Here is a 22,857-nt window from a genome sequence, read left to right as displayed (position 1 = left end):
CATCCATTCTTAACTCCTTTAGCTACATAGCTGGACTTAAAATCTTTTTATATTTTCTAACCTCCCAATAGCATCTCCAGTTATTGCAGCCTGACTTCTAGTTCCACTTCCACAAAACTAATGTTACTGTTAAGATCACTAATAATCTCTTTATAAAAAAATAGATTATTTCAGTCCTCATTCCTCTCCTACTGGACCTTTGCATTTAGCACTGTGAATCACTGTCTTGTGTATACTTTTATTAACTGCTTCAAAGATTTCTGTAGTTTTAATGTAGGGTCATTTTCCACGGTCTTGCTTTTTGGTGTCATCTTTCACTACTCAATCTAAGCAGTGTCATATTTCCAGTTGCTTTCACTATCGTTTTAAAACTCTTATCTTCTGAATCTGTACCTCTAGTCCAGACCTCCTTGCTATACTGTCATTCATTTAACATTTATTTTTTTAGCTTCTTCTAAGTGTCCAGCGTTGTTTAAACATAAATTCCTGTCCCTTTGGAGCTTAAATTCCAGAAAGGGCACAGTAGAAAATAAAAATAATAATAAGTAAGTAGTACAGTGTGATGGTAAAGCATCTGTCTACAATGCAGGAGACCCGGCTTCGATCCCTGGGTCGGGAAGATCCCTTGGAGAAGGAAATGGCACCCCACTCCTGTATTATTGCCTGGAAAATCCCATGGAAGGAGGAGCCTGGTAGGCTACAGTCCATGGGGTTGCAAAAAGTTGGACACGACTTAGCAACTTCACTTCACTTCACAATGTGATAGTTTAATTATTGCCACGATAAAAGAAGTAAAGCAAAGTAAGAGCTATTGAGAATGAAGAAGGGGGAGGCAGGCTAGCGTGTTGTGGTCACGGTAGATGTCATTGAGAAGGTGAAACCTGTATTTGCTGCTGCCTACTACAGTGGTAAAGTTTCAGCACTCAAACCTTGTCTTTCCTAATAATTTTGTATCCTGGCTAAAGGCGTAACAGTATCTACCCCATTTTGTCAAATCAACATCTGAGAATGTTTTAGGTTCCTCTCTTGCCCTTACTTATTGGCTCCAAAAATTGCTGATGCTGCTTTAACATTGTATTTGTCCACAACATCCTCCGCATCTCTGTTGTAAAGCATCCATCCTCATTTGGCTGGACTATTACGGAGCTCTCTAAATAGGGTCCTTCAGTCTTCCTGCTCGCTTACTCCATTGTCCGCACTCAGTCCATCTCATTGTATTTTGAGTTCTCCATATGGGCCATGCTGTTGCATCTATGTCTGTGTCTACACATGCCTTTCACATGTCCTAAGAGCCCTTCTTTTCTACTCTACCATATCCTGATAGGTGCCATTATGTTTTTGAAGTTTCAACTCAAGAATCTAGGTATTCATGCTTTTCTCAAGTCCCAACTCAAATGCCTCCTTTTCTGGGGTATCTTTCCTGATATACGTATCAGGACTGTCTTTCCCCACCATCTTGGTCTCACCTCTGTGTTATATGTAAAACCGTTTAATCTGTTTTGCAGTGGTGTGTCTATTAGTCTCTGTTCCTCCAGGCTGTAATATCATTCTACAGGCTGTAGGATTCACAGGGGCAGAACTTTGGTATTCAGAAGTCTTGTTGAATGAAATGTATTTCTAATATGTTTTACTCACTCTCCAGCACTTAGTGTTTCAAACATAATTCCAACAAATTATCTAATCTGATTTCCTCTACCATAGCATATGAAATATCAAAAACAAAGTTTTAAAAAGTATGATGATGGTAGATTGGGAGCGTGATAACACAAAAGGTTACAGAAGAAATTGTACTGACAACTCAAATTTTGTCTTTGTAGAACAGTTTGGTATAGAAGCAACAATACTTTATATCAGTCAATGATTAGACTATATCATAACAGTTAATCAATAATGATGATAATTGCATTATTGAAAAGCTGAAATTTTATTTAGTATGTTATTAAACGAAGGAACTCTAGAAATATTTGCAGAATTAGTGGGATTTTGATAAATTTTCTTATTTCTGTAATGTTTAAAAACTGCCCTTCTTTTTATAATCATTTAACATGCCTCACTCATTTTCTGTTCTCTTTTTTCCTGATAAGATTTTCTAAGTACATTAAACTTACCCTTTCCGAATAGCAAAACAATGACCTGGTAATTGTGATAAGGTACAGGTATGCATACTACCTTGCTTAGCAGTCATAGGTAATTAAGATGTTCTTTTATTATGAGACTTTGGAGTTGTAATTTTAACTCCCTCCTTTTTTCTGAATAACTTGACACATTTGTCATGTATTTGTATTTTCATCATATTTGCATAGACTTAATGAGGAAACAGATACTTAACTTGGGGTCATATGATAAAAGTCTAATTAAGTCACTTGGCCGATCCAACAAGACCGTCAAGTCACAGGACTTGTTGATTATTTCAGTTTGGACTAGATATATTGTTATATTCATCCTAAGAGAAGTATTATATAATCTTAAATGTATAGGTTTGTCATTTCCATAACAGTATATTGGAAATAGTGAAAATCAGCCCTGGAATGTGTGGTATGGTGTTAATTTTGAAATTAAATCTTCTCTGGCTTTTCTCTAGTGTCGAAGTGGGAGCTACTGTCCAGTTGCGGTGCGGTGGCTTCTCTTGTTGAAGAGAACAGGCTTGAGTAGTTGCTGCACGAGAGTTCATTGGGTGCGGTTCCGGGCTCTGTAGAGCACAGTCTCAGTAGCTGTGGCACACAGGCTTAGTTGCTACACAGCATGTGGGATGTTCCCAGACAGGAGATGCAGTGCATGTCTCCTGCACTGGCACATGAATTCTTTTACCACTGAGCCACCAGAGAAGCCCCGCGATTTATATTTTAAAAATAAATGTTCACTCTGTATGATCAGAATAGTCATTGACTAGGAATTACTTTTAGTGGATCACTTTCCAAAAAACTATACAAGCGTATAAGTTTATTTCCTCCTCAGGTTGAGCTCCCTCTCTCCCTCTTCACAAGATACAGTGAGACTGCCATCGGTGGAGGGCTCATCAAGAGGAAGAGAGTTGCCTTTTTTTGTTTTATTTTCTTAAACATAGGCTGTTCTGAAGGAATATTTTCAGTTACTATTTTGGAAAACATTAAACAGTTCCCAGGCCTTCCTGAGTTTGTTCAGTTGTAAGTTTGAGGAAACTGCAGTTAGTAAATTGTGGTTGGCAGATGCTGTAAGCAGGTGACTCAATAGGTTGAACTCAGGATGACTCAACTGTGTAAAAACCATGCTGATAAATAACTTGAAAGAAAAATTGCCTTCCAGACTTTTGAACCGCCATAAAAAGTTCAAAACTATTATAAAAGGTACCACAAAGAATATTAACATGTGGTTTAGAAGGAAACACATTTTCCTTCAAGTGGTTTTAAAAGTTTTACTTAATTGTTCTGATTTTTGCTCTGTGGTAATTCTGAGAGGAGAGGACACTTAGCAAGTTGTAGTTGAAAATGCAGAAATATTATAAGTCTTAATCAAGTTTACTCAAGAGAACACTTTTTAAAAGGTCAGTTTCATTCAGTTCAGAGATGAGCAGAGAAACCCAAATGGTAGTTGTTTTAAATTAATTATAATAATAAAATATATAATTATAAATTAATATAATTAATAAAATAATCTAATTGGCTTTTTCTTTAACTTTGATATAACTGAACAAATAAAAATAAAGCAAGTAGGTGCTTTGTGAAGAATTGATGCAAGAGGGGACTTCCGTCCAGTGGCTAAGACTCCAGACACCCAATGGAGGGGACCCAGGTTTGATCCCTAGGCAGGGAACTAGATATCAAATGCTTCAACTAAGACCCAGCACAGCCATATAAATACATTTTAAACAAAAACAAAAAACCCTAAGAATTGTGTAATAGGACATGTATATTAATATAGTATATCCCATTCTAAAATCCCATCTGAGATCTGATAAGTTACTTATACCTGATAAATGAGAGTTTATTGTTTTTGATAACTATTCCAAATTTTGGAATACTATATTCCTGTGAACCGACTTTAGCAAACATCATTTTCTGTGTATAACAAAATAATTTGGTTAATTGGATTTCTTTTTACTTCTGTCATCATGACACTAATACCATAAGGAAGATACTGAAAACCCAGCAGAGAGTATTCACATTCTTTATTCTGCCAGTTCATGGTTTGGACAATGGCTTTGTGGAAAGGGCTTTGACATTATGCAGATTCTTGCTAATGTGCCTTCTAGCCATGTGATTTGGGGTAAATTACTTAATGCTTGAATTTGTTTCATCTGTAAAATGGAGAGAATAATACCAGACTACCAAGGAATTTGTTAGGATTAAATGATGTTAATATTTGTGAAGTATTAATCTCATCTGTCAATCAAAATTTAAGATTTTTTAAAAATTGCTTATACTGTTAAGTGAACATGCTTATTAAATAGATACTTTTTAAAGGCTGAGAAAAAATTCGTCCCATTAATCATATACAGTCAGTTTAGGATATGCTGCTGCTGCTGCTGCTGCTAAGTCGCTTCAGTCGTTTCCAACTCTGTGCGACTGCATAGACGGCAGCCCACCAGGCTCCTCCGTCCCTGGGATTCTCCAGGCAAGGACACTGGAGTGGGTGGCCATTTCCTTCTCCAATGCATTCAAGCATGCTAAGTCACTTCAGTCGTGTCCAGCTCTGTCCATGGGATTCTCTAGGCAAGAATACTGGAGTGGGTTGCCATTTCTTTTTCCTAATTTAGGATATATTTAAGCTGTATTGAAACTGTAGGATACCACTCATCTAAATTAACCAAAATCAACCAGGGATTATAAAATTATATATAGACAGGACTTAATTATCTATTGTTTAAATTATATACAAAATTATATGATTGTCTTTAAAAATTATGTGGTGAAGTTTTTAAATTAATTTTTTTCTATCATTAGCTTCCTTCTGTGTCACTCAGTTTGAGTTTATAATTATATAATTTATATGAGTATATGATCAACTGAAAAAAAAAACTTTTCTGTTTTAAAATACCTAGACTCTCCATATACATGCATTAATTTGATTTGTTATTCATTTATTTCCTTAGATTACTAAAAAGCTAAATGTTGGGTAGAAGAGTATGTAGTTGAAGATACTAAAACTATGGAAAACCATGTTGTACAGTGATGAAGATTTTGAGAAATAGCATGGGAGTATGTTGTTCAAAGCTTATGTAAATTTTTTAAGAGAGTACTAGCACATAGAATAATAATCATATAAAAATAGTAGACTTTAAAATGACAAATTTCTAATTAAGTTAGGCAAATACAGTACTTTAGGGGTAAGAGGAAGTTTGCTTGATATTAAGATTGTATAAGGAAGACTTGAGATTGCTGGATTATGGAGTTGAAAGCAGACTAAAAGAAGATACAGTTCAGTTCAGTTACTCAGTCGTGTCCAAGTCTTCAAGACCCCATGGACTGCAGCCCTCTAGGCTTCCCTGTCCATTACCAACATCACCTGGAGCTTGCTCAAACTCATGTCCATTGAGTCGGTGATGCCATCCAACCATCTCATCCCCTGTCGTCCCCTTTTCCTGCCTTCAGTCTTTCCCAGCATCAGGGTCTTTTCCAGCGAGTCAGTTCTTTGCATCAGGTGGCCAAAGTATTGGAGTTTCAGCATCAGTCCTTGAAATGAAAATTCAGGACTGATTTCCTTTTGGATAGACTGGTTGGATATCCTTGCAGTCCAAGATACTCTCAAGAGTCTTCTCCAACACCACAGTTCAAAAGCATCAATTCTTCAGCGCTCAGCTTTCTTTACAGTCCAACTCTCACATCCATACCTGACTACTGGAAGAACCATAGCTTTGACTAGATGGACCTTTCTTGGCAACGTAATGTCTCTGCTTTTTAATATGCCATCAGGTTTGGTATAGCTTTTCTTCCAAGGAGTAAGCGTCTTTTAATTTCATGGCCACAGTCACCATCTGCAGTGATTTTGGAGCCCCCAAAAATAAAATCAATCACTGTTTCCATTGTTGCCCCATCTATTTGCCATGAAGTGATGGGACCAGATGCTATGATTTTAGTTTTCTGAATGTTGCGTTTTAAGCCAATTTTTTCCCTCTCCTCTTTTACTTTCATCAAGAGGCCCTTTAGTTCTTCATTGCTTTCTACCATAAGGGTGGTGTCATCTGCACATCTGAGGTTATTGATATTTCTCCCAGCAATCTTGATTTCAGCTTGTGCTTCATCCAGCCTGGCATTTCGCATGATGTACTCTATATATAAGTTAAATAAGCAGGGTAACAATATACAGCCTTGATGTACTCCTTTCCCAATTTGACACCAGTTGTTGTTCCATCTCCAGTTGTAACTGTTGCTTCTTGACCTGCATACAGATTTCTCAGGAGGCAGGTCAGGTGGTCTGGTATTCCCATCTCTTTCAGAATTTTCCACAGTTTGTGGTGATTCACAGAGTCAAAGGCTTTGGCATAGTCAATAAAGGAGAAATAGATGTTTTTCTGGAACTCAGTTGCTTTTTCGATGATCCAGAGGATGTTGACAATTTGATCTCTGGTTCCTCTGCCTTTCCTAAATCCAGCTTGAACATCTGGAATTTCATGGTTCACATACTGTTGAAGCCTAGCTTGGAGAATTTTGAGCATTACTTTGCTAGCGTGTGAGATGAGTGCAGTTGCGCAGTTTGAGCATTCTTTGGCATTGCCTTTCTTTGGGATTGGAATGAAAACTGACTTTTTCCAGTCCTGTGGCTACTGCTGAGTTTTCCAAATTTGCTGGCATATTGAGTGCAGCACTTTCACAGCATCATCTTTTAGGATTTGAAATAGCTCAACTCAAGGAATGAACATTACCTCTTTGTCATACTGACATCATTAACTTATTTTCCCACAATTTCTTGTGAGCTGAAATGAATTGCAGAAACATTCATTATTTCAGATAGGATGTGTAGTCCAAATGCCTTTCAGAAAAAGTTTTCTCTCCCATGAATGGTGTCATAAACTTTTTACATTTTCCAATCTGATTGACAGAAGAACTGGAATACATTTAAATTTGGTAATTCTTGAATGATGGTAAGCGAGAATTTTGTCTTCCAGAGGTTTTATGTAGTGTATATAAGTAATGAGTCCAGTGCTCTTGACTCTAAAAATATTGATGTGTGGTTTATATGCAGTGAATCATATAGATCCTAAATAAACTATAACAATTTAAATTTTGCCTAAAACTTAAACTTTTAACAGTGATTAAGAATCTGGAAATTTTTAGGTTTTATCATATATGTTGTAAAGAAGTCACCAAAATTGGCAATACAAGATTTAGAATTATGTTAGAAAGATTTGGGGCTTTGCTTGTGGTTCAGCTGGTGAAGAATCCACCTGCAGTGTGTGAGACCTGGGTTTAGTTCCTGGGTTGGGGAGATCCCCTGGAGAGGGAAAGACTACCCACTCCAGTATTGTGGCTTAGAGAATTCCATGGACTGTATATGTATAGTCCATGGGGTGCCAAAGAGTCAGACATTTTAGAAACAGTTTAGCGTTCACCTTATGTAATAGAAAATATCAGGTAAAATATTTGAAATATGTTGGTCATTGCTCCCAGTAGTATTTTGAGATAATTTTGTGACAGCGTGTGGTGATGTGTTTTCTTCCTCTTAACCCTAATCACTTTCTTTTCAGAGTTGTCACATGGTCAGCCCTTGGAGGAAGTAGAGAAGCAAAGAAATTAAGATTTCTTTGTCTCCCTGTTTGTTTCTTCCTCTCCCCTGTTTTTTGTTTGTTTGTTTTGAATGAGTATCTGTGTTCCTTAGGAGACAGTATAAATGAGATTATATTAAATTATCTTATGGAGAAAACACTCATTTTGCAGTCTTAAGATATATGAACCATAGGATAAATTTTGGGAAATTTCTTCTTTTTTAATACATGTTCCTATTTTTACCCTACTCTGGAGTCCAGAGAAGTGCATAGTACTGACCTCTGTATATAATTCTTATTGACCCAAAGGATTGAATCTTATCTTTCAAAATGGATAACTTTTCTACACTGAAATCAAGTACACTATTATATTCAGAGAGTGCAGGAATGTACCCGGGAAATTGTTTTACTTGTGAAAGCCTTAAAAAAATGACTTGTCTTAAAATATTCTTTCTTTAATAATGAAAAGATTTTGGTAATTGGTTTGTTTTTCTATCCTGATGAATATGCAGACATTTATGGAAACAGTTTGCAGTCTGTTTGCCATTGAACTGCATTGCCTTGATGAGAAGTTTTAAATTTTGGTTTATACTAGTAGTTTATGTGTTCTTTTAAATCATGGGTAGGCAGAGTGACCGCAGGTCAAATCAAACCTCCTTCCTGTTTTTTATAAGGCCTTTCACATTTCTAAATAGTTGGGAAAAGACTCAAAAGAATGTCATGACACTGATCAATATGTGAAATTCTAATTTCATATAATGCCAGTAAATAAACCTTATTGAAATGCAGCCATGCCCATTCAGTTACATATTGTTTATGGTATTGTTTGGCTGCTCTGGGCCCTATAGTAGCAGAGTTGAGTCGTTGAGACAGGGATGGTATAATCTGCAAAGCCTAATGTGTTTACTCTTGGCCCTTTAGGGGAAAAGTTTGCCAACTCTTGCTTTAGATCAGGAAGATATATGGAAGCCCTCAGTGGTAGCTGCATTTAATTAAATTGCAGATGGTTAGACAGTTGTGCTTTCTGAAGACCTCTGTAGTAACTCTCAGACTTAACAGATTTCCAATTTCAGTAGAGCCTTATTAACAAATTGGGTTCTTTTATAAGTTATACAGGAACTGGCAATAATAGCAGTTGATGTCACTCTTGATCTATATGAACCTATCATTCATGTTATTCATTGTTGGCTAGCAACCTCAGGGATCTAAGGACAAGCATTTGTAGTTTTGCTGAAGCATGAATTTAAATTATGACTGTGGCAAAGTGATGTTGCAAAGCATGTTCAATCACCCAATCTGACATTCAAGATACAGTTTCTTTTATGATAACTCTTATAAAATACAGTCAGGTATGATTTTTATAGGGGAATTTATGTAATATAATTGGATTTAAGATGTCATCACAAAGGTCAGGGACTTTATTGCAAGAGGAAAAAAAATTCTGTTACTAAGGCACACTCAGTATAAGTTTGAAAGCAGGCCTTAGGTCATTCTCCATTGAAAATTGTCCAAAGGGAGAGAAGCTGCTCCAGTTTTATATTTCTTATTTTTCAATTTGTAGATATGGTGTATAACAGTGATTGATTTGCAGATATTGAAAAATCCTTGCATCCCTGGGATGAATCCCACTAGATCAATGGTGTATGAGCTTTTTAATGTAGTGTTGAATACAATTTGCCAGTGTTTTGTTGAGGATTTTTGCATCTATGTTCATCACTGATATTGGCCTGTAGTTTTCTTTTGTGTGTGTTATCTTTTTCTGGTTTTGGTATCAGGGCAATGGGAGCCTCATAAAATGAGGAAGTTTTCCTTCCTCTCCAATTTTTTGGAACAGTTTCAGAAGAATAGGTTTTAACTCTTCTCTAAATGTTTGATACAAATTTGCTAGTTAAGCTATCAGGTCCTGAACTTTTGTTTGTTGGGAGATTTTTAATCACAGTTTCAATTTCAGTGCTTGTGATTGGTGTATTTATATTTTCTCTTTCTTCCGGGTTCAATCTTGAAAGACTATACCTTTCTAAGAACTGTCCCTGTATTTCTTGTATCCTAAAATGAACGTCATCAGTTAAGACTTTAGAGCAAATCTCTTAAAATTGTTAAGCCAGTCAACTCAGTCATATTGATAGAAACTTAGAACTGGTGTACTGTTACCTATTTCATGGCTCTGCTGGCTCTTTGGTCAGTATTTAAATCTAGAGGATGTGTAACATAAGGGAAATATTTGTTGAAATAGTAGGGAGCACTGTTATGGTATGACAAACTGTTTCTTTATTATCTTAGAAAATGTGTTATATATCCTTTGAGCACTGTCGTGTTATTGCTGTTTTGTAAACCTAGCCAGGCATATATGAAAATTTTAGTGCTGTGATCTTAGTTTTCCCATTAGTAAAATATTTATTGTTTCCCTTTGAACTGGGATGAAGCAGAGAATTGCACAAAAATTAGGTTAGTGCAGTAGTCTTACTGTCAGAGTAGATATTCCAACCTGATTTTAGCTTTTATTTTTTTTTATTTTTTATTTTTTTGATTTTAGCTTTTAAAATGATGCTTTTTAATGTCATCATATTCTTCTGTATTCATGAGGAATACATGTGTGTTTTGATCATCTCATTGTAATTCAGGGTAATGTTTACCTAAAAATACAGCATTTGAGAATTTGTAGATCATGATTATGTCACATTGCCAAAGTGATTGTCTTCTCTTTCTTTTATCCTTTCTTGTTATAAGATGGCATGAATTTAACATCCTAAGTCTTTTCTGTTTGATGAGTGTTAGACTGTTTCTATATGCAGAAATTCACATGGCCAATATAAGGTTGTATAGAAAGATAACTTCCACCTAATGTTGAATTCTTTGTTTTTAACCCATTGTGACTTAATATCTTAATATCTTTCCTCTATTCCATTCCTCTCTTCCATATAATGAAAGAAATGTGTCAGATTTTGAATGGCAGTGACAGTAAATAGTCTATTATTTATGCCTTTTTGTTATACTAGTTCATGAGAAAACAGAATAAGTGAAGAGGCTGGGGTTTAGAGTCACAGAATTAGATTCAAGCTCTCTCCATCACATCCTGACTGTAACCATGGACCTCTCTGTGTATAACATGTAAAGGGGCATAATAATCTCAGCTCTACAAAAATTCATAGGTTTGGAAAGCATCCATAGTATCTGCCATGGTAAATGCACAATCTTGTTAGCTATTTTTCTTTTTTATTATTTACATTAAGGTGTCACTAATACTCAATTAAATCTAACTTCTGTCTTTTCAAAAGGAGGAAAGTAACAGCACACAAGTGAGCAATAAATAAATAGTCCAGAACTTCACTTAAGGCATTATTTAGAACTTTCCCATATTTTCTATATAAATTTCTAGTACAACAGATCTTGTTGCACTGATTTTTTGTTTTCCCATTAGTCGTTTGCTGGAGGTTGTAACTTGTGTAATTAATACACTGGATGGAGTTTATGAAGAAGATTCACAGAGAGTGCTATTCCTTCATTATCTGGGGAGAGGAGATTAATGAATACATGTTACTTTAGTTATATAATATGAAATTGTTGGGGGGTAATTGCAGTTAATGAAAAGCTCAAGGCAGAGCTGAATTTGTTAGTTCCATTCTGTCAAAGATAGTGAATATTTATTAGTAATCTATGATTATGGTGCCCTTCTCTGTGAGTCTGCATTATAGCCTTGTATCTCATTTTTTCTTTTTATACTCTCACAACATTAGGTCAATAAATGGGGGGAGAAACTTCATTTGGCAACCTGCTAAAACTCTTAACAAGATTTGATCTTTTGTTCTTTTGTGAGCCTCTTTAAAATGGTAATGATGACTACAGTTCTACAGAAGTGCCTCTTTTTGGGGTGGGGGAAGATTTCAGTTTCTCACTCTTAGCATCAAGACTGACTGCCTCCCACTGTCATAGGGATTTCCCTGGTGGCTCAGATGGTAAAGCGTCTGTCTACAATGCAGGAGACCTGGGTTCGATCTCTGGGTCGGGAAGATTCTCTGGAGAAGGAAATGGCAACCCACTCCAGTACTCTTGCCTAGAACATCCCGTGGACAGAGCCTGGTGTCCATGGGGTTGCAAAGAGTCGGACAGGACTGAGCGACTTCACTTTCACTTTCAAGCACAATAGAGAACATACAGAAAACACTGTCCCTGCTCTGTAGGAGCTTACATTCAGTTCAGTTCAGTCACTCAGTCGTGTCCAACTCTTTGCCCCATGGACTACAGCATGCCAGGCTTCCCTGTCCATCACCAACTCCTGGAGCTTGCTCAGACTCCTATCGAGTCGGTGATGCCATCCAACCATCTCATCCTCTGTTGTCCCCTTCTCCTCCTGCCTTCAATCTTTCCCAGCACATGGTGTTTTCCAGTGAGTCAGTTCTTCACATCAGGTGGCAAGCTTTGGGTATAATTTAGCCCCATCATTATTTAAAGAGAGGAAGGGAAAGGATTTTAAAGGCAAAGACAATGACATACCATTCAGGATAGGTAGAGTACATAGGGAGATAAACATAATCTCATCAACTCCAGAGAGAGTTGGTGCAGTGAATAGGAGAAGGGAAATCGTCTGTGGGATGCAAGTAAAGGAAGCAGGATGTCCTTAGGCATTGAGTGGAGTAAGAAAGATCATGTGGCCTTTTCCCCAGATATATTCGCATCAAGTGGGAATGGTTGGTGACAAGACAGAAGGCTAAAAAAAATGTAATCATGTGCATCTGAGGATCAAAACTGAAACCAGGCTATAAGAATTTGAAGAACAATGAAAATGCCTCTAACTTACAAAGCACTATATGTAGAGAAAGATTCCAGCAGCAATATGACTATCATAGTCAGGCGTGTATTGGGATAATTTTCATGGGTTTTAATTAATTTCATAATTAACTCATAAATATGTAAATGGCATGTCAGTACCATGGTTAAATTAGAATTGAATGTGTTAAGACTAGTTTCTGAAAATTTTTTAAATTATTGTAAAAACATACTCGTTAATAGGAAAAGAGATATTAGTAACCCTGCTTAAAACGCTGAGGAAATTGATACATAGAAATTTGAACTTATATAAGGTTATGTGAGTAAGTAGACTGCTGCTAAGTCGCTTCAGTCGTGTCTGACTCTGCGCAACCCCAGAGACGGCAGCCCACCAGGCTCTCCAGTCCCCAGGATTCTCTAGGCAAGAACAGTGGAGTGGGTTGCCATTTCCTTCTCCAGTGCATGAAAGTGAAAAGTGAAAGTGAAGTCGCTCAGTCGTGTCCAACTCTTAGCAACCCCATGGACGGTAGCCCACCAGGCTCCTCCGTCCATGGGATTTTCCAGGCAAGAGTACTGGAGTGGGGTGCCATTGCCTTCTCCAGACTGATACTATCAACTTTTAATAGTATACTTTTTTTTCCCTAGAAATGAATGGGTTGTTATTGAGACGATAACTGCTGTCTAATGATTTTGGAAACGTAGCTCTTTTTTTCAGTCTGTTGAATTTTAAAAAAAAAGGTTTAGTCACTAAGTTGTGACCGACACTTTTGCAACCCCGTGGACTGTAGCCCACCAAGTCTCCTCTGTCCAAGGGATTTTCCAGGCAAGAATACTGCAGTGAGTTGCCATTTCCTCCTCCAGGACATCCAGCATGAGTCTTCTGCATTGTCAGATGGATTCTTTACAGCTGAGCCACCAGGGAAGCCTAACCTGTTGAATAAATAAAACATAAATATTGAGCAAAACTTACGTGTCAGTAGTTTTAATTTTAAAAATTTCTGTATAGGAAACTGATTTTATAAATCCTACCTGTACTTGTCTACAAAACATTGGCAGTGCTGCTTTAATAGCAATTTATACCATTCCCCTCCCCAAAATAGAAAGGCTTGGCAGCAGAACCCTAAACGTAAATTTCATGTAAGTCAGCTGTGATACCCATGTAATTGTGTGAATTTTCTATGTACTCATCGTTTTCATGCCAGTTAAATGTCTAGAATAAGAGTAAGAAGAACGATTATGATAAAGATAGGCATTGAAACAAAACTCAAGCTGTGGAAACATAAAACCATAACTCAAACACTTGAAGGACCATCATTTAGGAAAATGATTAGTGTTTGACTCCAAGGAGTTAAGTTTGGATCTGTGTATGGAAGATAAAGTGAGAAATAACTTGGTATCTGTCGGAACTGTCTGGAAATGGTCATTGTTTTCCTTGGGAAACAGAAAGTTTCCTGTGTTTTATCTGTCATGGACTTCACTGTCACCTCGTGTGCATCAAGAGGGTTAGCGTCTACACTCCCCATGATACTTTCTGTTACTCAGGTAATGAGATTCACACAGTGCGCAGTGTATTATTAAAGTGGAGTGGAGAAAAGGGAGTGTTAGGAAGTTTCTTTACAAAAGGGAAGACAGGTCATGGGCTGGGCTTCCCCCATCGCCCCCATGACAGATTTTACCTACTTTTTTGTGTGACATCTTTCCACTCCAGTATTTGCTTCTCCTGTGAAGCAGCATTTTTGTATATTTTCCAAGGAGAGCAACGGTGATAAGTGTAAAGGTCTTACAGTTTTGTTTGTTGGTGTGCACTGGGTATAAACAAAATATCAGTGTTTACCACAGTATCATTCGAGAAATGCAGAGTGGTCCCTTAAAGCAGTGATGAGGTGAGAAGAAAAGTGCTCTACGTGGATGAGCGTTAAAGCATGAAGTATGACCTGCCTCATTAGGGATTCTCTGTACTCTTCAGCCCCTTTTTGGCTTTTCCAAACAGCTGAATTATTTTTATCACCAGATAGAATTTTCCTCTTGTAGCACCTTTCTGTTCACTGGTTCCCATGATCTGCTCGTCCACTTTGAAAAGGGCCGCCAGATTGACAGTGCTGCTCTGTTCTTCCAGCTCTACTCTAGGGCCCCTGCCACTGGTCTCACATGCAGGAGCAGCAGAAGTGCTTTGAGAGAGAACAGAATGTCAGAGAGTCCATCGGGAGGCCAGCAGATTGTGGGAAACCATGTGACTGTGTGATTCACTCCAAGGAGAGAGCCGGTTGTTTCTGTGTCTAGATCCACCCTGTTATGAGGATAATATCATCAATAATGTAATTTAAATTGCCTGGATGCTTTGACACTGGCTTGAAAAAATAAAACTTTCATCGGTGAAGTTACTGGTCAGATGAGTTGGAGTAGAACTGAATTTGATGGTGTTTAAATCAAGACAGTGGTTGTCTTGTCAAATAATGACTTGTTTGAACCTAATGTTTTAGGTATAGTGGGGAGAGGACAACTCATCTATGTATGTATGTATTGCTTCCCAAAATACTCAGTTTGATTTGTTTGCTACCAACCTTAGATGACCTGAACCTATTTGGTTTGTATATTGCTTCTAACAGTGAAACCCTTAAAAAGGTGACTTATATAAGGCTTACAGTTAGAGAACACATTAGTACATTTCAAATTTTTCCTTAAGACATTCTTGTCAAAGATCAAATCTTACCATGGATTTATTTCTTAGGCTCTGTTGTTATGTTACTGCTAATGAACTATAACTTATGAATTTGCATTTTTGCATACATTTAGATAAAGGAATTTTCTTCAGTCCTTAGAACACATAGGAGGGAAGGTTGGTAACATTAATGTTAGGACAGCGTAACATGGACCTTTCTCTTAATCTATAATTCTAGGACGACATAGACAGCCTAAACCCAGTTCTCAGGGACAACCCGCAACTTCAGGAAGAAGTGAAAGTCTGGGTAAAGGAACAAAAGGTTCAGGAGATTTTTATGCAAGGTAACTGTTTTGAGTTATGCATTAATTTTTTTGTTTTTTGAACTGGGCAATTTCTTGTTTGCTTTTGGTTGTTTAGTTACATGCAGTATAAATAGAAGACCCAGTCTAATATTTTCAATTATATACAGGCCCCAGAAAATAATAGCAAAATCAGAATAATTTCAATAGGAAGTTGATAACTTTGCTAGTTTACTAATTTGAGCTAAATGCCTGGAATAAAATTCTGACCACACAGGTGTTTTGTTGATAGGAAAATTTCCGTATTACGGACGCTGTAGGTGTGTCCTTCCTGGAGAAGGAAGCATTGTTTTCTGTGGAGGATTGCCCAGAGCCACAGTTGATTTCCTTTGAAGAATGCTGTTGGTATCTGATAAAAATGGCTTATTTCAGTTTGCCTTCCTCAGCAATGACCACAATACTAGTCTTAGTTTTATTTCCTTTTTTTAGTAAGATATAAGCTTGTCCTCAGTTGAGATTTTATGATTCTAAATGATTTCTTTTCCTGTCAGTAAAACTATGTATTGAAAACATAAGCTTTTTGTGAAATTGAACTGAAACTGGAACAATACGACATGCAGTATCAATGTTTGGTTGATTGTTTTTAAAAGGTAATCTTGTTAAATTCCCATGTTTATCTCAGCCTCAGCTTCCATGCCATTTAATTTAAGCATTAATAGAGATAATCTCAGAGTTGTGGCTTCCTTTCGTTGAATGTTTTTTTTAATAGCGAATCATCTACTTATACATTCTTCTTAGGCTAAATATTTTTTAAACTTTTAATACGGAGAATTTGAAACATATACAGAAATAGGCACATAAAAGTTCACTGAAATATCCTCTCTCAGCCCCAACGACTATAAAATAAAATCTTGATAGATTGTGCCCCATCTATACTGTTATTTCCATCAATTTTAAGACATTGCTGGGTTCTATTTTTAAACAGATGCCATACTATTATTGTGCTGAAAATTAATAGTTCCTCAAATAATGATTACTCAGGTTCAAGTTTCCATTTGTCTCATAAATGTCTTCATTGATTTTTCACAGACTTGATTTTTATTTATTTTTAATCCGGGACCCAAAAAAGGTCCACAAATTGACTGGTTGATATGACCTCTCTCTTTTTTTCTTCTTTCTTTCTTTGCACTTTATGGAAGACGCCAGGCTACTATTTTTTTAAGTAACCCTTTTTCCTTGTCATATTCTTAGAGATGAAATGATGAAAGCAATAGTCCATTCCATCCTAAGCAGAATTATTTGAGGCTGACTCCAGATTGTGTTTGGTGGTAGAACAAGACCGTTAAGGTAGTGTCCTGATGGGAGTTGCAAATTGGCGTATTTGGAGTTTTCTGTAAGCTTTTTCAGTATTCCATTCAGAAAAACTAATTTGGAGTCTATTTCTTCCATAGTTAGAAATTCTAAGCCTATATTTTGTAAAACTGATTATAGGTATGAATATGTTTAATTTACAAGTAATATGGAATACTTTCTACAGATCTGTTAATTTGATATATTTAGACTGTTGCTGGCATAGTCTTTTAAAAACTGGCAAACATTAAACCATTCATTGATGTGCTAAATGTCTTAATTCTAGAAGAAAAGGCATCAACCTAGGAATCAGAAAAATAAATTCAGTCCTAGTTCTTTCACTTAAAAATTTATTTAACCTATCAACCTCACTTTCTTAATGTTTATAAACAGGAAAACACCTCAGAGTTGGAGAAGATTAAATGAGAATTTATAAATCGTGAAAGCATTTTGTAAATTGTTAATGTATAATACTATCATTAATAAAGTATACCAGTTTTCCTCCCTCACAATTCTTTTTAAACTTTCAAATATTTGATATCATTTTAGTACCTGTGAATTGAAGACATTTTTATCTCCATTGTGTTGACATATTTAAATATATACAGATATATGCATATATCTTTTATTATTTAATCATTGCCTATTTTCTGAAAGATACCTGCATATACATACAGATATTGTTGTCTTACAATGTGAATTTAATCCAGAAGTACACCAGTATGGCATTTTACTGTCATAAATTCAGTTAACAGTTTCTGCATGTTTTAAGACTTTGGCAGCTTTTCCAAACTGTTGCAGGAATCAAAATTTGTAATTGCTTATGGTAAAAGTTTTAGCAGCTAAAAGGCTCATACATCAAGTTCCACATTACCTTTTCGTTTCATCCATGAAGTCGTGTTTGATGTGTGGTTTTGTGTTTTTTAAGGTCCTTACTCCTTGAATGGATACAGAGTGAGAGTATATAGACAAGACTCTGCCACCCAGTGGTTCACTGGCATAATTACTCATCATGATCTCTTCACTCGCACCATGATCGTTATGAATGATCAGGTAAATAGTCCAGATGTGGAAAAGAAACTGTTTACAATTCACATACTCCATTCCTCCCCACCCCCAGTGGATCAACAGATTGGTACTATTTTCCATCTCTAGGTTTTTTGCGGTCATATAATCCTAAAAAGTTCACATTTATATGATGTTACATAGAGTTCACTTGAAGTTACAGCAAGATAGTGATGCCAAATTTATTTCAGCACTGAGAAAATCAGTCCCTAAAATGGAGGCATCAGACTTTCTTGTTTAGTCTTTTTTTTGGTTCATCCTTAAGTCAGGTAAAACTTTCTTAAAGTCTTAGCTTTTCTGTCTCTCCAGTAATAAAAGATATTTCCCAAATGGTTTCTTTTCACAAATGAAAATTTAAATGTCCTCTAAAGTTCTTTTTACATTCAATTTCAGAGTTGTTTTACTCCTTTAAGTTTTATAGTGAATATGGAGAATGTTAAGGATATGAATCATAGGGAGTTTTAAGCAACAGTCTGAAATTAAATCCTTAATTTCAAATCTTTTAAAGCTGTACTGTATTTACCCCCCAGAAAATAGATTATTTGCATTTTCCTGACTGGATGGATTGTGGAGGGTATCTGAATAAATAAGAACTCCCTGTATAAACAATGCAGATGCTTTGGTTAAAATTTTCATCAAAATCCTAAATAAATTGTATAATTTATTTCCTTAAAAGCTAACAAACTTTGACCTCACTGAAGCACAAAATTGCCTTTAGTTTTTAAAATAGTTTTTTCTTTAACCTCAAGATTACTATTCATTTAAACAGTTTTGGTCCTTTTCTGCTTCCCATGCTCTATTTTCTCTTTTGGCCACGCTGCGCAGCTTGCAGGATCTAGTTCTCCAACCAGGGGTTGAGCTGGCAGTAAAAGCATGGAGTCCTAACCATTAGCGTGTCAGGGAATTCCCATCATGCTTTACCTTCCTGTTTTATTTTACAGCTGTTTTCTGAAAATTATTTTTTATTTTTGAAATACATATTATGACTTGGCAATATATTCTTGAATACCTCTAATTCTTGTTTTTCAAGGTATACCTGCAATAGATGTGTTTGCTTTTTAAGTTTTGGTTAGAACATGAAACAGTTACCTTCATAACATTTGGGAGATAATTTTATCTTTAATGATTAAAGGTGATTTATTGTAGTCTGACAGTGTCTTACAAATTAGGTATCTCAAACTGATTTCTAAACACCTTTATTCAGTAAAGAAATTGTACCTATCATTATATTGGCTAGCTGATTGGATTTAATTTTGTTCTTGTTTTGTGTCATGGATTAGGTACTAGAACCACAGAATGTCGATCCTTCTATGGTTCAAATGACCTTTCTAGATGATGTTGTTCACTCTTTGTTAAAAGGTGAAAATATTGGCATTACATCACGGCGAAGGTCTCGTGCCAGTCAAAATAGCAACACTGTTCACGTATGTATGTTGTTAGTGATGGATTATGGTAAAATATTTTCCCTTAAATTACTTAGGATCAGGTAGTAAATAGTCATTATCAATTATTTTTAGGGTCATTATACACGTGCCCAAGCAAATAGTCCCAGACCAGCAATGAACTCCCAAACTGCTGTACCAAAACAGAATTCACACCAGCAACAAAGAAATATTCGTCCAAATAAGAGGAAGGGCTCAGATAGCAGTATACCAGATGAAGAGAAGATGAAGGAGGAAAAATATGATTATATAGCACGAGGAGGTAGGACCCACCAACTTTTAAAGGCATGGGAACAAATAATTCATTTAAAATATGCTTATTTAATATTGATATGAAAGGTAAAACTGTTTTTTTTTTTTTTAATCTCCTAGAAAATCCTAAAGGTAAAAAACAGGTGATGAACAAAAGAAGGAAAGCTGAGGAGGATGAAAAGAAACTAAATATGAAAAGACTGCGAACCGACAATGTTTCAGACTTTTCTGAGAGTAGTGACTCAGAAAATTCAAATAAGAGAATAATAAATAATTCCTCAGAGCAGAAGCCAGAGAATGAGTTGAAAAATAAAAACACTTCAAAGATAAACGGAGAAGAAGGAAAATCTCAGAATAATGAGAAGGCAGAAGAGACACTAATAGATAGCCAGCATCCCTGGGATCAAATACAGGAAGATAAAAAACATGAAGAAACAGAGAAACAGAAATCTGTTGACTTTCAGCGTCAAGAAAAAATGATTATCCATTCATCAGAACAGGCCACACTTTCTGATCATAATTCTAGTGATTTACTTCTTCAGGAACGTAATACAGAGAAGACACACACAATGGAATTATTACCAAAGGAGAAGTTTGTATCCAGACCGCCCACTCCGAAATGTGTTATTGATATTACAAATGACACTAACACAGAAAAGGTGGCTCAGGAAACCTCAAGTAGTACCTTTGGCCTTCAAACACTTCAGAAAATGGATCCTAATGTTAGTGATTCAAAACATTCAATTGCAAATACAAAATACTTGGAAACAGGAAACCAAGATTCTGACCAGAACTGGGTCAGTGATGTAGTTAAAGTAGATTTAACCCAATCAAATGTAAGGAATGCTTCTTCAGGAAATGAAAACTTGAGTATGGAAAAAGAGAAAAATCAGTATGTCTCTTACTTATCTTCTCTAAGTGCTGTTTCTGTCACAGAAGATAAGCTGCATAAGCGAAGTCCACCTCCAGAAACTATAAAATCGAAACTTAATACTTCAGTAGATGCTCCCAAGACAAAATCCAATCCCTCGCCTGAAGTTGTTAAGCCTAAAGTCAACCATTCCCCTGATTCTGTAAAGTCTAAAGCCACTTATGCGAACAGCCAAGCTGCTGGTGAAAGAAGACCAGCAAATAAGATAGAACATGAGTTATCAAGATGCAGTTTTCACCCGGTTCCTACTAGAGGCAGTACATTAGAAACTACAAAAAGCCCTCTAATCATTGATAAAAATGAACATTTTACAGTTTACAGAGATCCTGCACTTATTGGGTCAGATACAGGAGCTAACCACATTTCACCTTTCTTAAGCCAGCATCCTTTTCCTCTTCATTCTTCATCCCATAGAACATGTTTAAATCCAGGTACCCATCATCCTGCCTTAACTCCTGCACCCCACTTACTGGCTGGATCATCCAGTCAAACTCCATTACCTACCATTAACACTCACCCTCTGACTAGTGGTCCACACCATTCTGTTCATCACCCTCATTTACTTCCTACTGTGTTACCCGGAGTGCCTACTGCCTCCTTACTTGGTGGCCACCCACGACTAGAGACTGCTCATGCCAGCAGCTTGAGCCACTTAGCATTAGCACACCAGCAACAGCAACAGTTGTTACAGCACCAGTCACCTCATCTCCTTGGACAAGCCCATCCATCTGCTTCATATAATCAGCTTGGACTTTATCCAATTATTTGGCAATATCCAAATGGAACACATGCATACTCAGGACTTGGTCTGCCTTCTAAGTGGGTTCACCCAGAAAATGCGGTTAATGCTGAACCTTCATTAAGGAGGGTAAGTTAAGCTGTGGCTTACCATATGTCTCATATTTATTAATCAACATATTTACAGGTGCTTTTTTTCAGTATCGCATTATTTTTTTTTAGATTTCTTACTATAAAAATGTGCTAGGATTTTATATATATATAATTCTACTTATTTATTTATGGCTGTACTGGGTCTTCGTTGCTGCATGGCCTTTTGTGGAGAGCGGGGGCTACTTTGTAGGTGCGGTGTGTGGGCTTCTCATTCCAGGGGCTTCTCCTGGTGAAGCACAGGCTCTACGGGTGCTCAGGCTTCAGTAGTTGTGGCTCCCTGACTCTACAGCACAGGCTCAGGAGTTGTGGTGAAAATAAGAGTGACTCAGTCGTGTCCAACTCTTTGCGACCGTATGGACTATACAGTTCATGGAATTCTCCAGGCCAGAATACTGGAGTGGGAAGCCTTTCCCTTCTCCAGGGGGTCTTCCCAACCTAGAGATGGAAACCAGGTCTCCCGCGTTGCAGGCTGATTCTCACCAGCTGAGCCACCAGGGAAGCCCAATAGTTGTGGTTCATGGGCTTAATTGCTCCTTAGCATGTGGGATCTTCCTGGACCAGGGATCAAACCCCTGTCTCCTGCATTGGCAGGTGAATTCTTTACCACTGAGTCATCAGAGAAACCCATGCTAGAATTTTTTAAACAGTTATTTTTCTAATGATTATGGAAGTTTTGATGCTTAGTAACTTTGGAGCTGTAAAGCTGAAATCTCAGAAAATCCTGTTTTATTTTTTTTTAAAGCCAATTGAAAGAAGGGAACTTGTTTTTAAAATTCCTACTATGAAAAATGAGTGTCTTCATAACTGATTATGGTATATACCGATAGTTATTTTGCTCAGGTAAATTCCTAGAAGTGAAACTTCTGATATAAAATTTATATAAAATTATAAGGCTTTTGGTATGTATAACCAAGTAATTCTTAAAAGAAAAATTGTTGTATTTCCCAGCTGATATGTCACTGATGTATACTATAAGCTATGCCTGTCTAAGCCCCTTGTTCTCTTAAGGCTGCTAACGTTGGAGATTCCTGATATTTGGGTGTGAAGCTGGGGCTGATATTCTCTCTGCCTGACAGAGTATTTCTGAAGATGGTGGTGCAGGGCTCTTATTCCTTCATGGGCTGTGTGGTTTTTGTAACCAAATTAATTTTCATGCTAAGAAATGGTTGTTGAGGGCATTACCAACCCCACTCTAAAAAATGGGAGATTGGGGATTGCTGCTAAACTCCAAGAGACAACTTAATCCTTTGTGTGGACCAGGATGCACTTCAAGTATCCTCTAGAATCTTCTAAAGCACATTTTTAAAATTTATTTTTATTGTGATAAAAGCCACACATTAAATTTATTTAACCATTTTAAAGTGTACGGTTTAGTAGTGTTAAGTATATTCCCATTGCTATACAACAGATCTCTGGAACTTTTTCATCTTGCAAAACTGAAACTCTGCCCATGAAACATTGATTCCCTTTCCCCCTAGTTCTTAACACCCACCTTTACTTTCTGTTTCTATGATTGTCTGTTT

General features: G+C 36.7%; 1 protein-coding gene across 9 annotated transcripts in view; it reads left to right on the top strand.

Moving 5' to 3' along the window:
• The window catches only part of JMJD1C (jumonji domain containing 1C), a 316,167-nt gene that overhangs the window by 251,530 nt on the left and 41,780 nt on the right, over positions 1-22,857 (top strand). For 5 of the 9 annotated variants that reach the window (XM_019953729.2, XM_019953726.2, XM_070782324.1 and 2 more), the window contains 5 exons: positions 15,340-15,445; positions 17,682-17,806; positions 19,099-19,242; positions 19,336-19,522; positions 19,633-21,311. In XM_019953729.2, the coding sequence (XP_019809288.2) occupies positions 15,439-15,445; positions 17,682-17,806; positions 19,099-19,242; positions 19,336-19,522; positions 19,633-21,311 (2,142 nt within the window). In that variant the 5' untranslated portion in view covers positions 15,340-15,438. Of the gene's footprint in view, positions 1-15,339; positions 15,446-17,681; positions 17,807-19,098; positions 19,243-19,335; positions 19,523-19,632; positions 21,312-22,857 lie in introns of those variants that run through there. The other 4 variants (XM_070782326.1, XM_070782327.1, XM_070782328.1 and 1 more) reach the window with 3 other exon arrangements.

This window comes from Bos indicus, chromosome 28 (genome assembly GCF_029378745.1).
Source record: "Bos indicus isolate NIAB-ARS_2022 breed Sahiwal x Tharparkar chromosome 28, NIAB-ARS_B.indTharparkar_mat_pri_1.0, whole genome shotgun sequence".
NCBI lineage: Eukaryota > Metazoa > Chordata > Mammalia > Artiodactyla > Bovidae > Bos > Bos indicus.
This window is presented reverse-complemented; position numbering and strand designations above follow the sequence as displayed.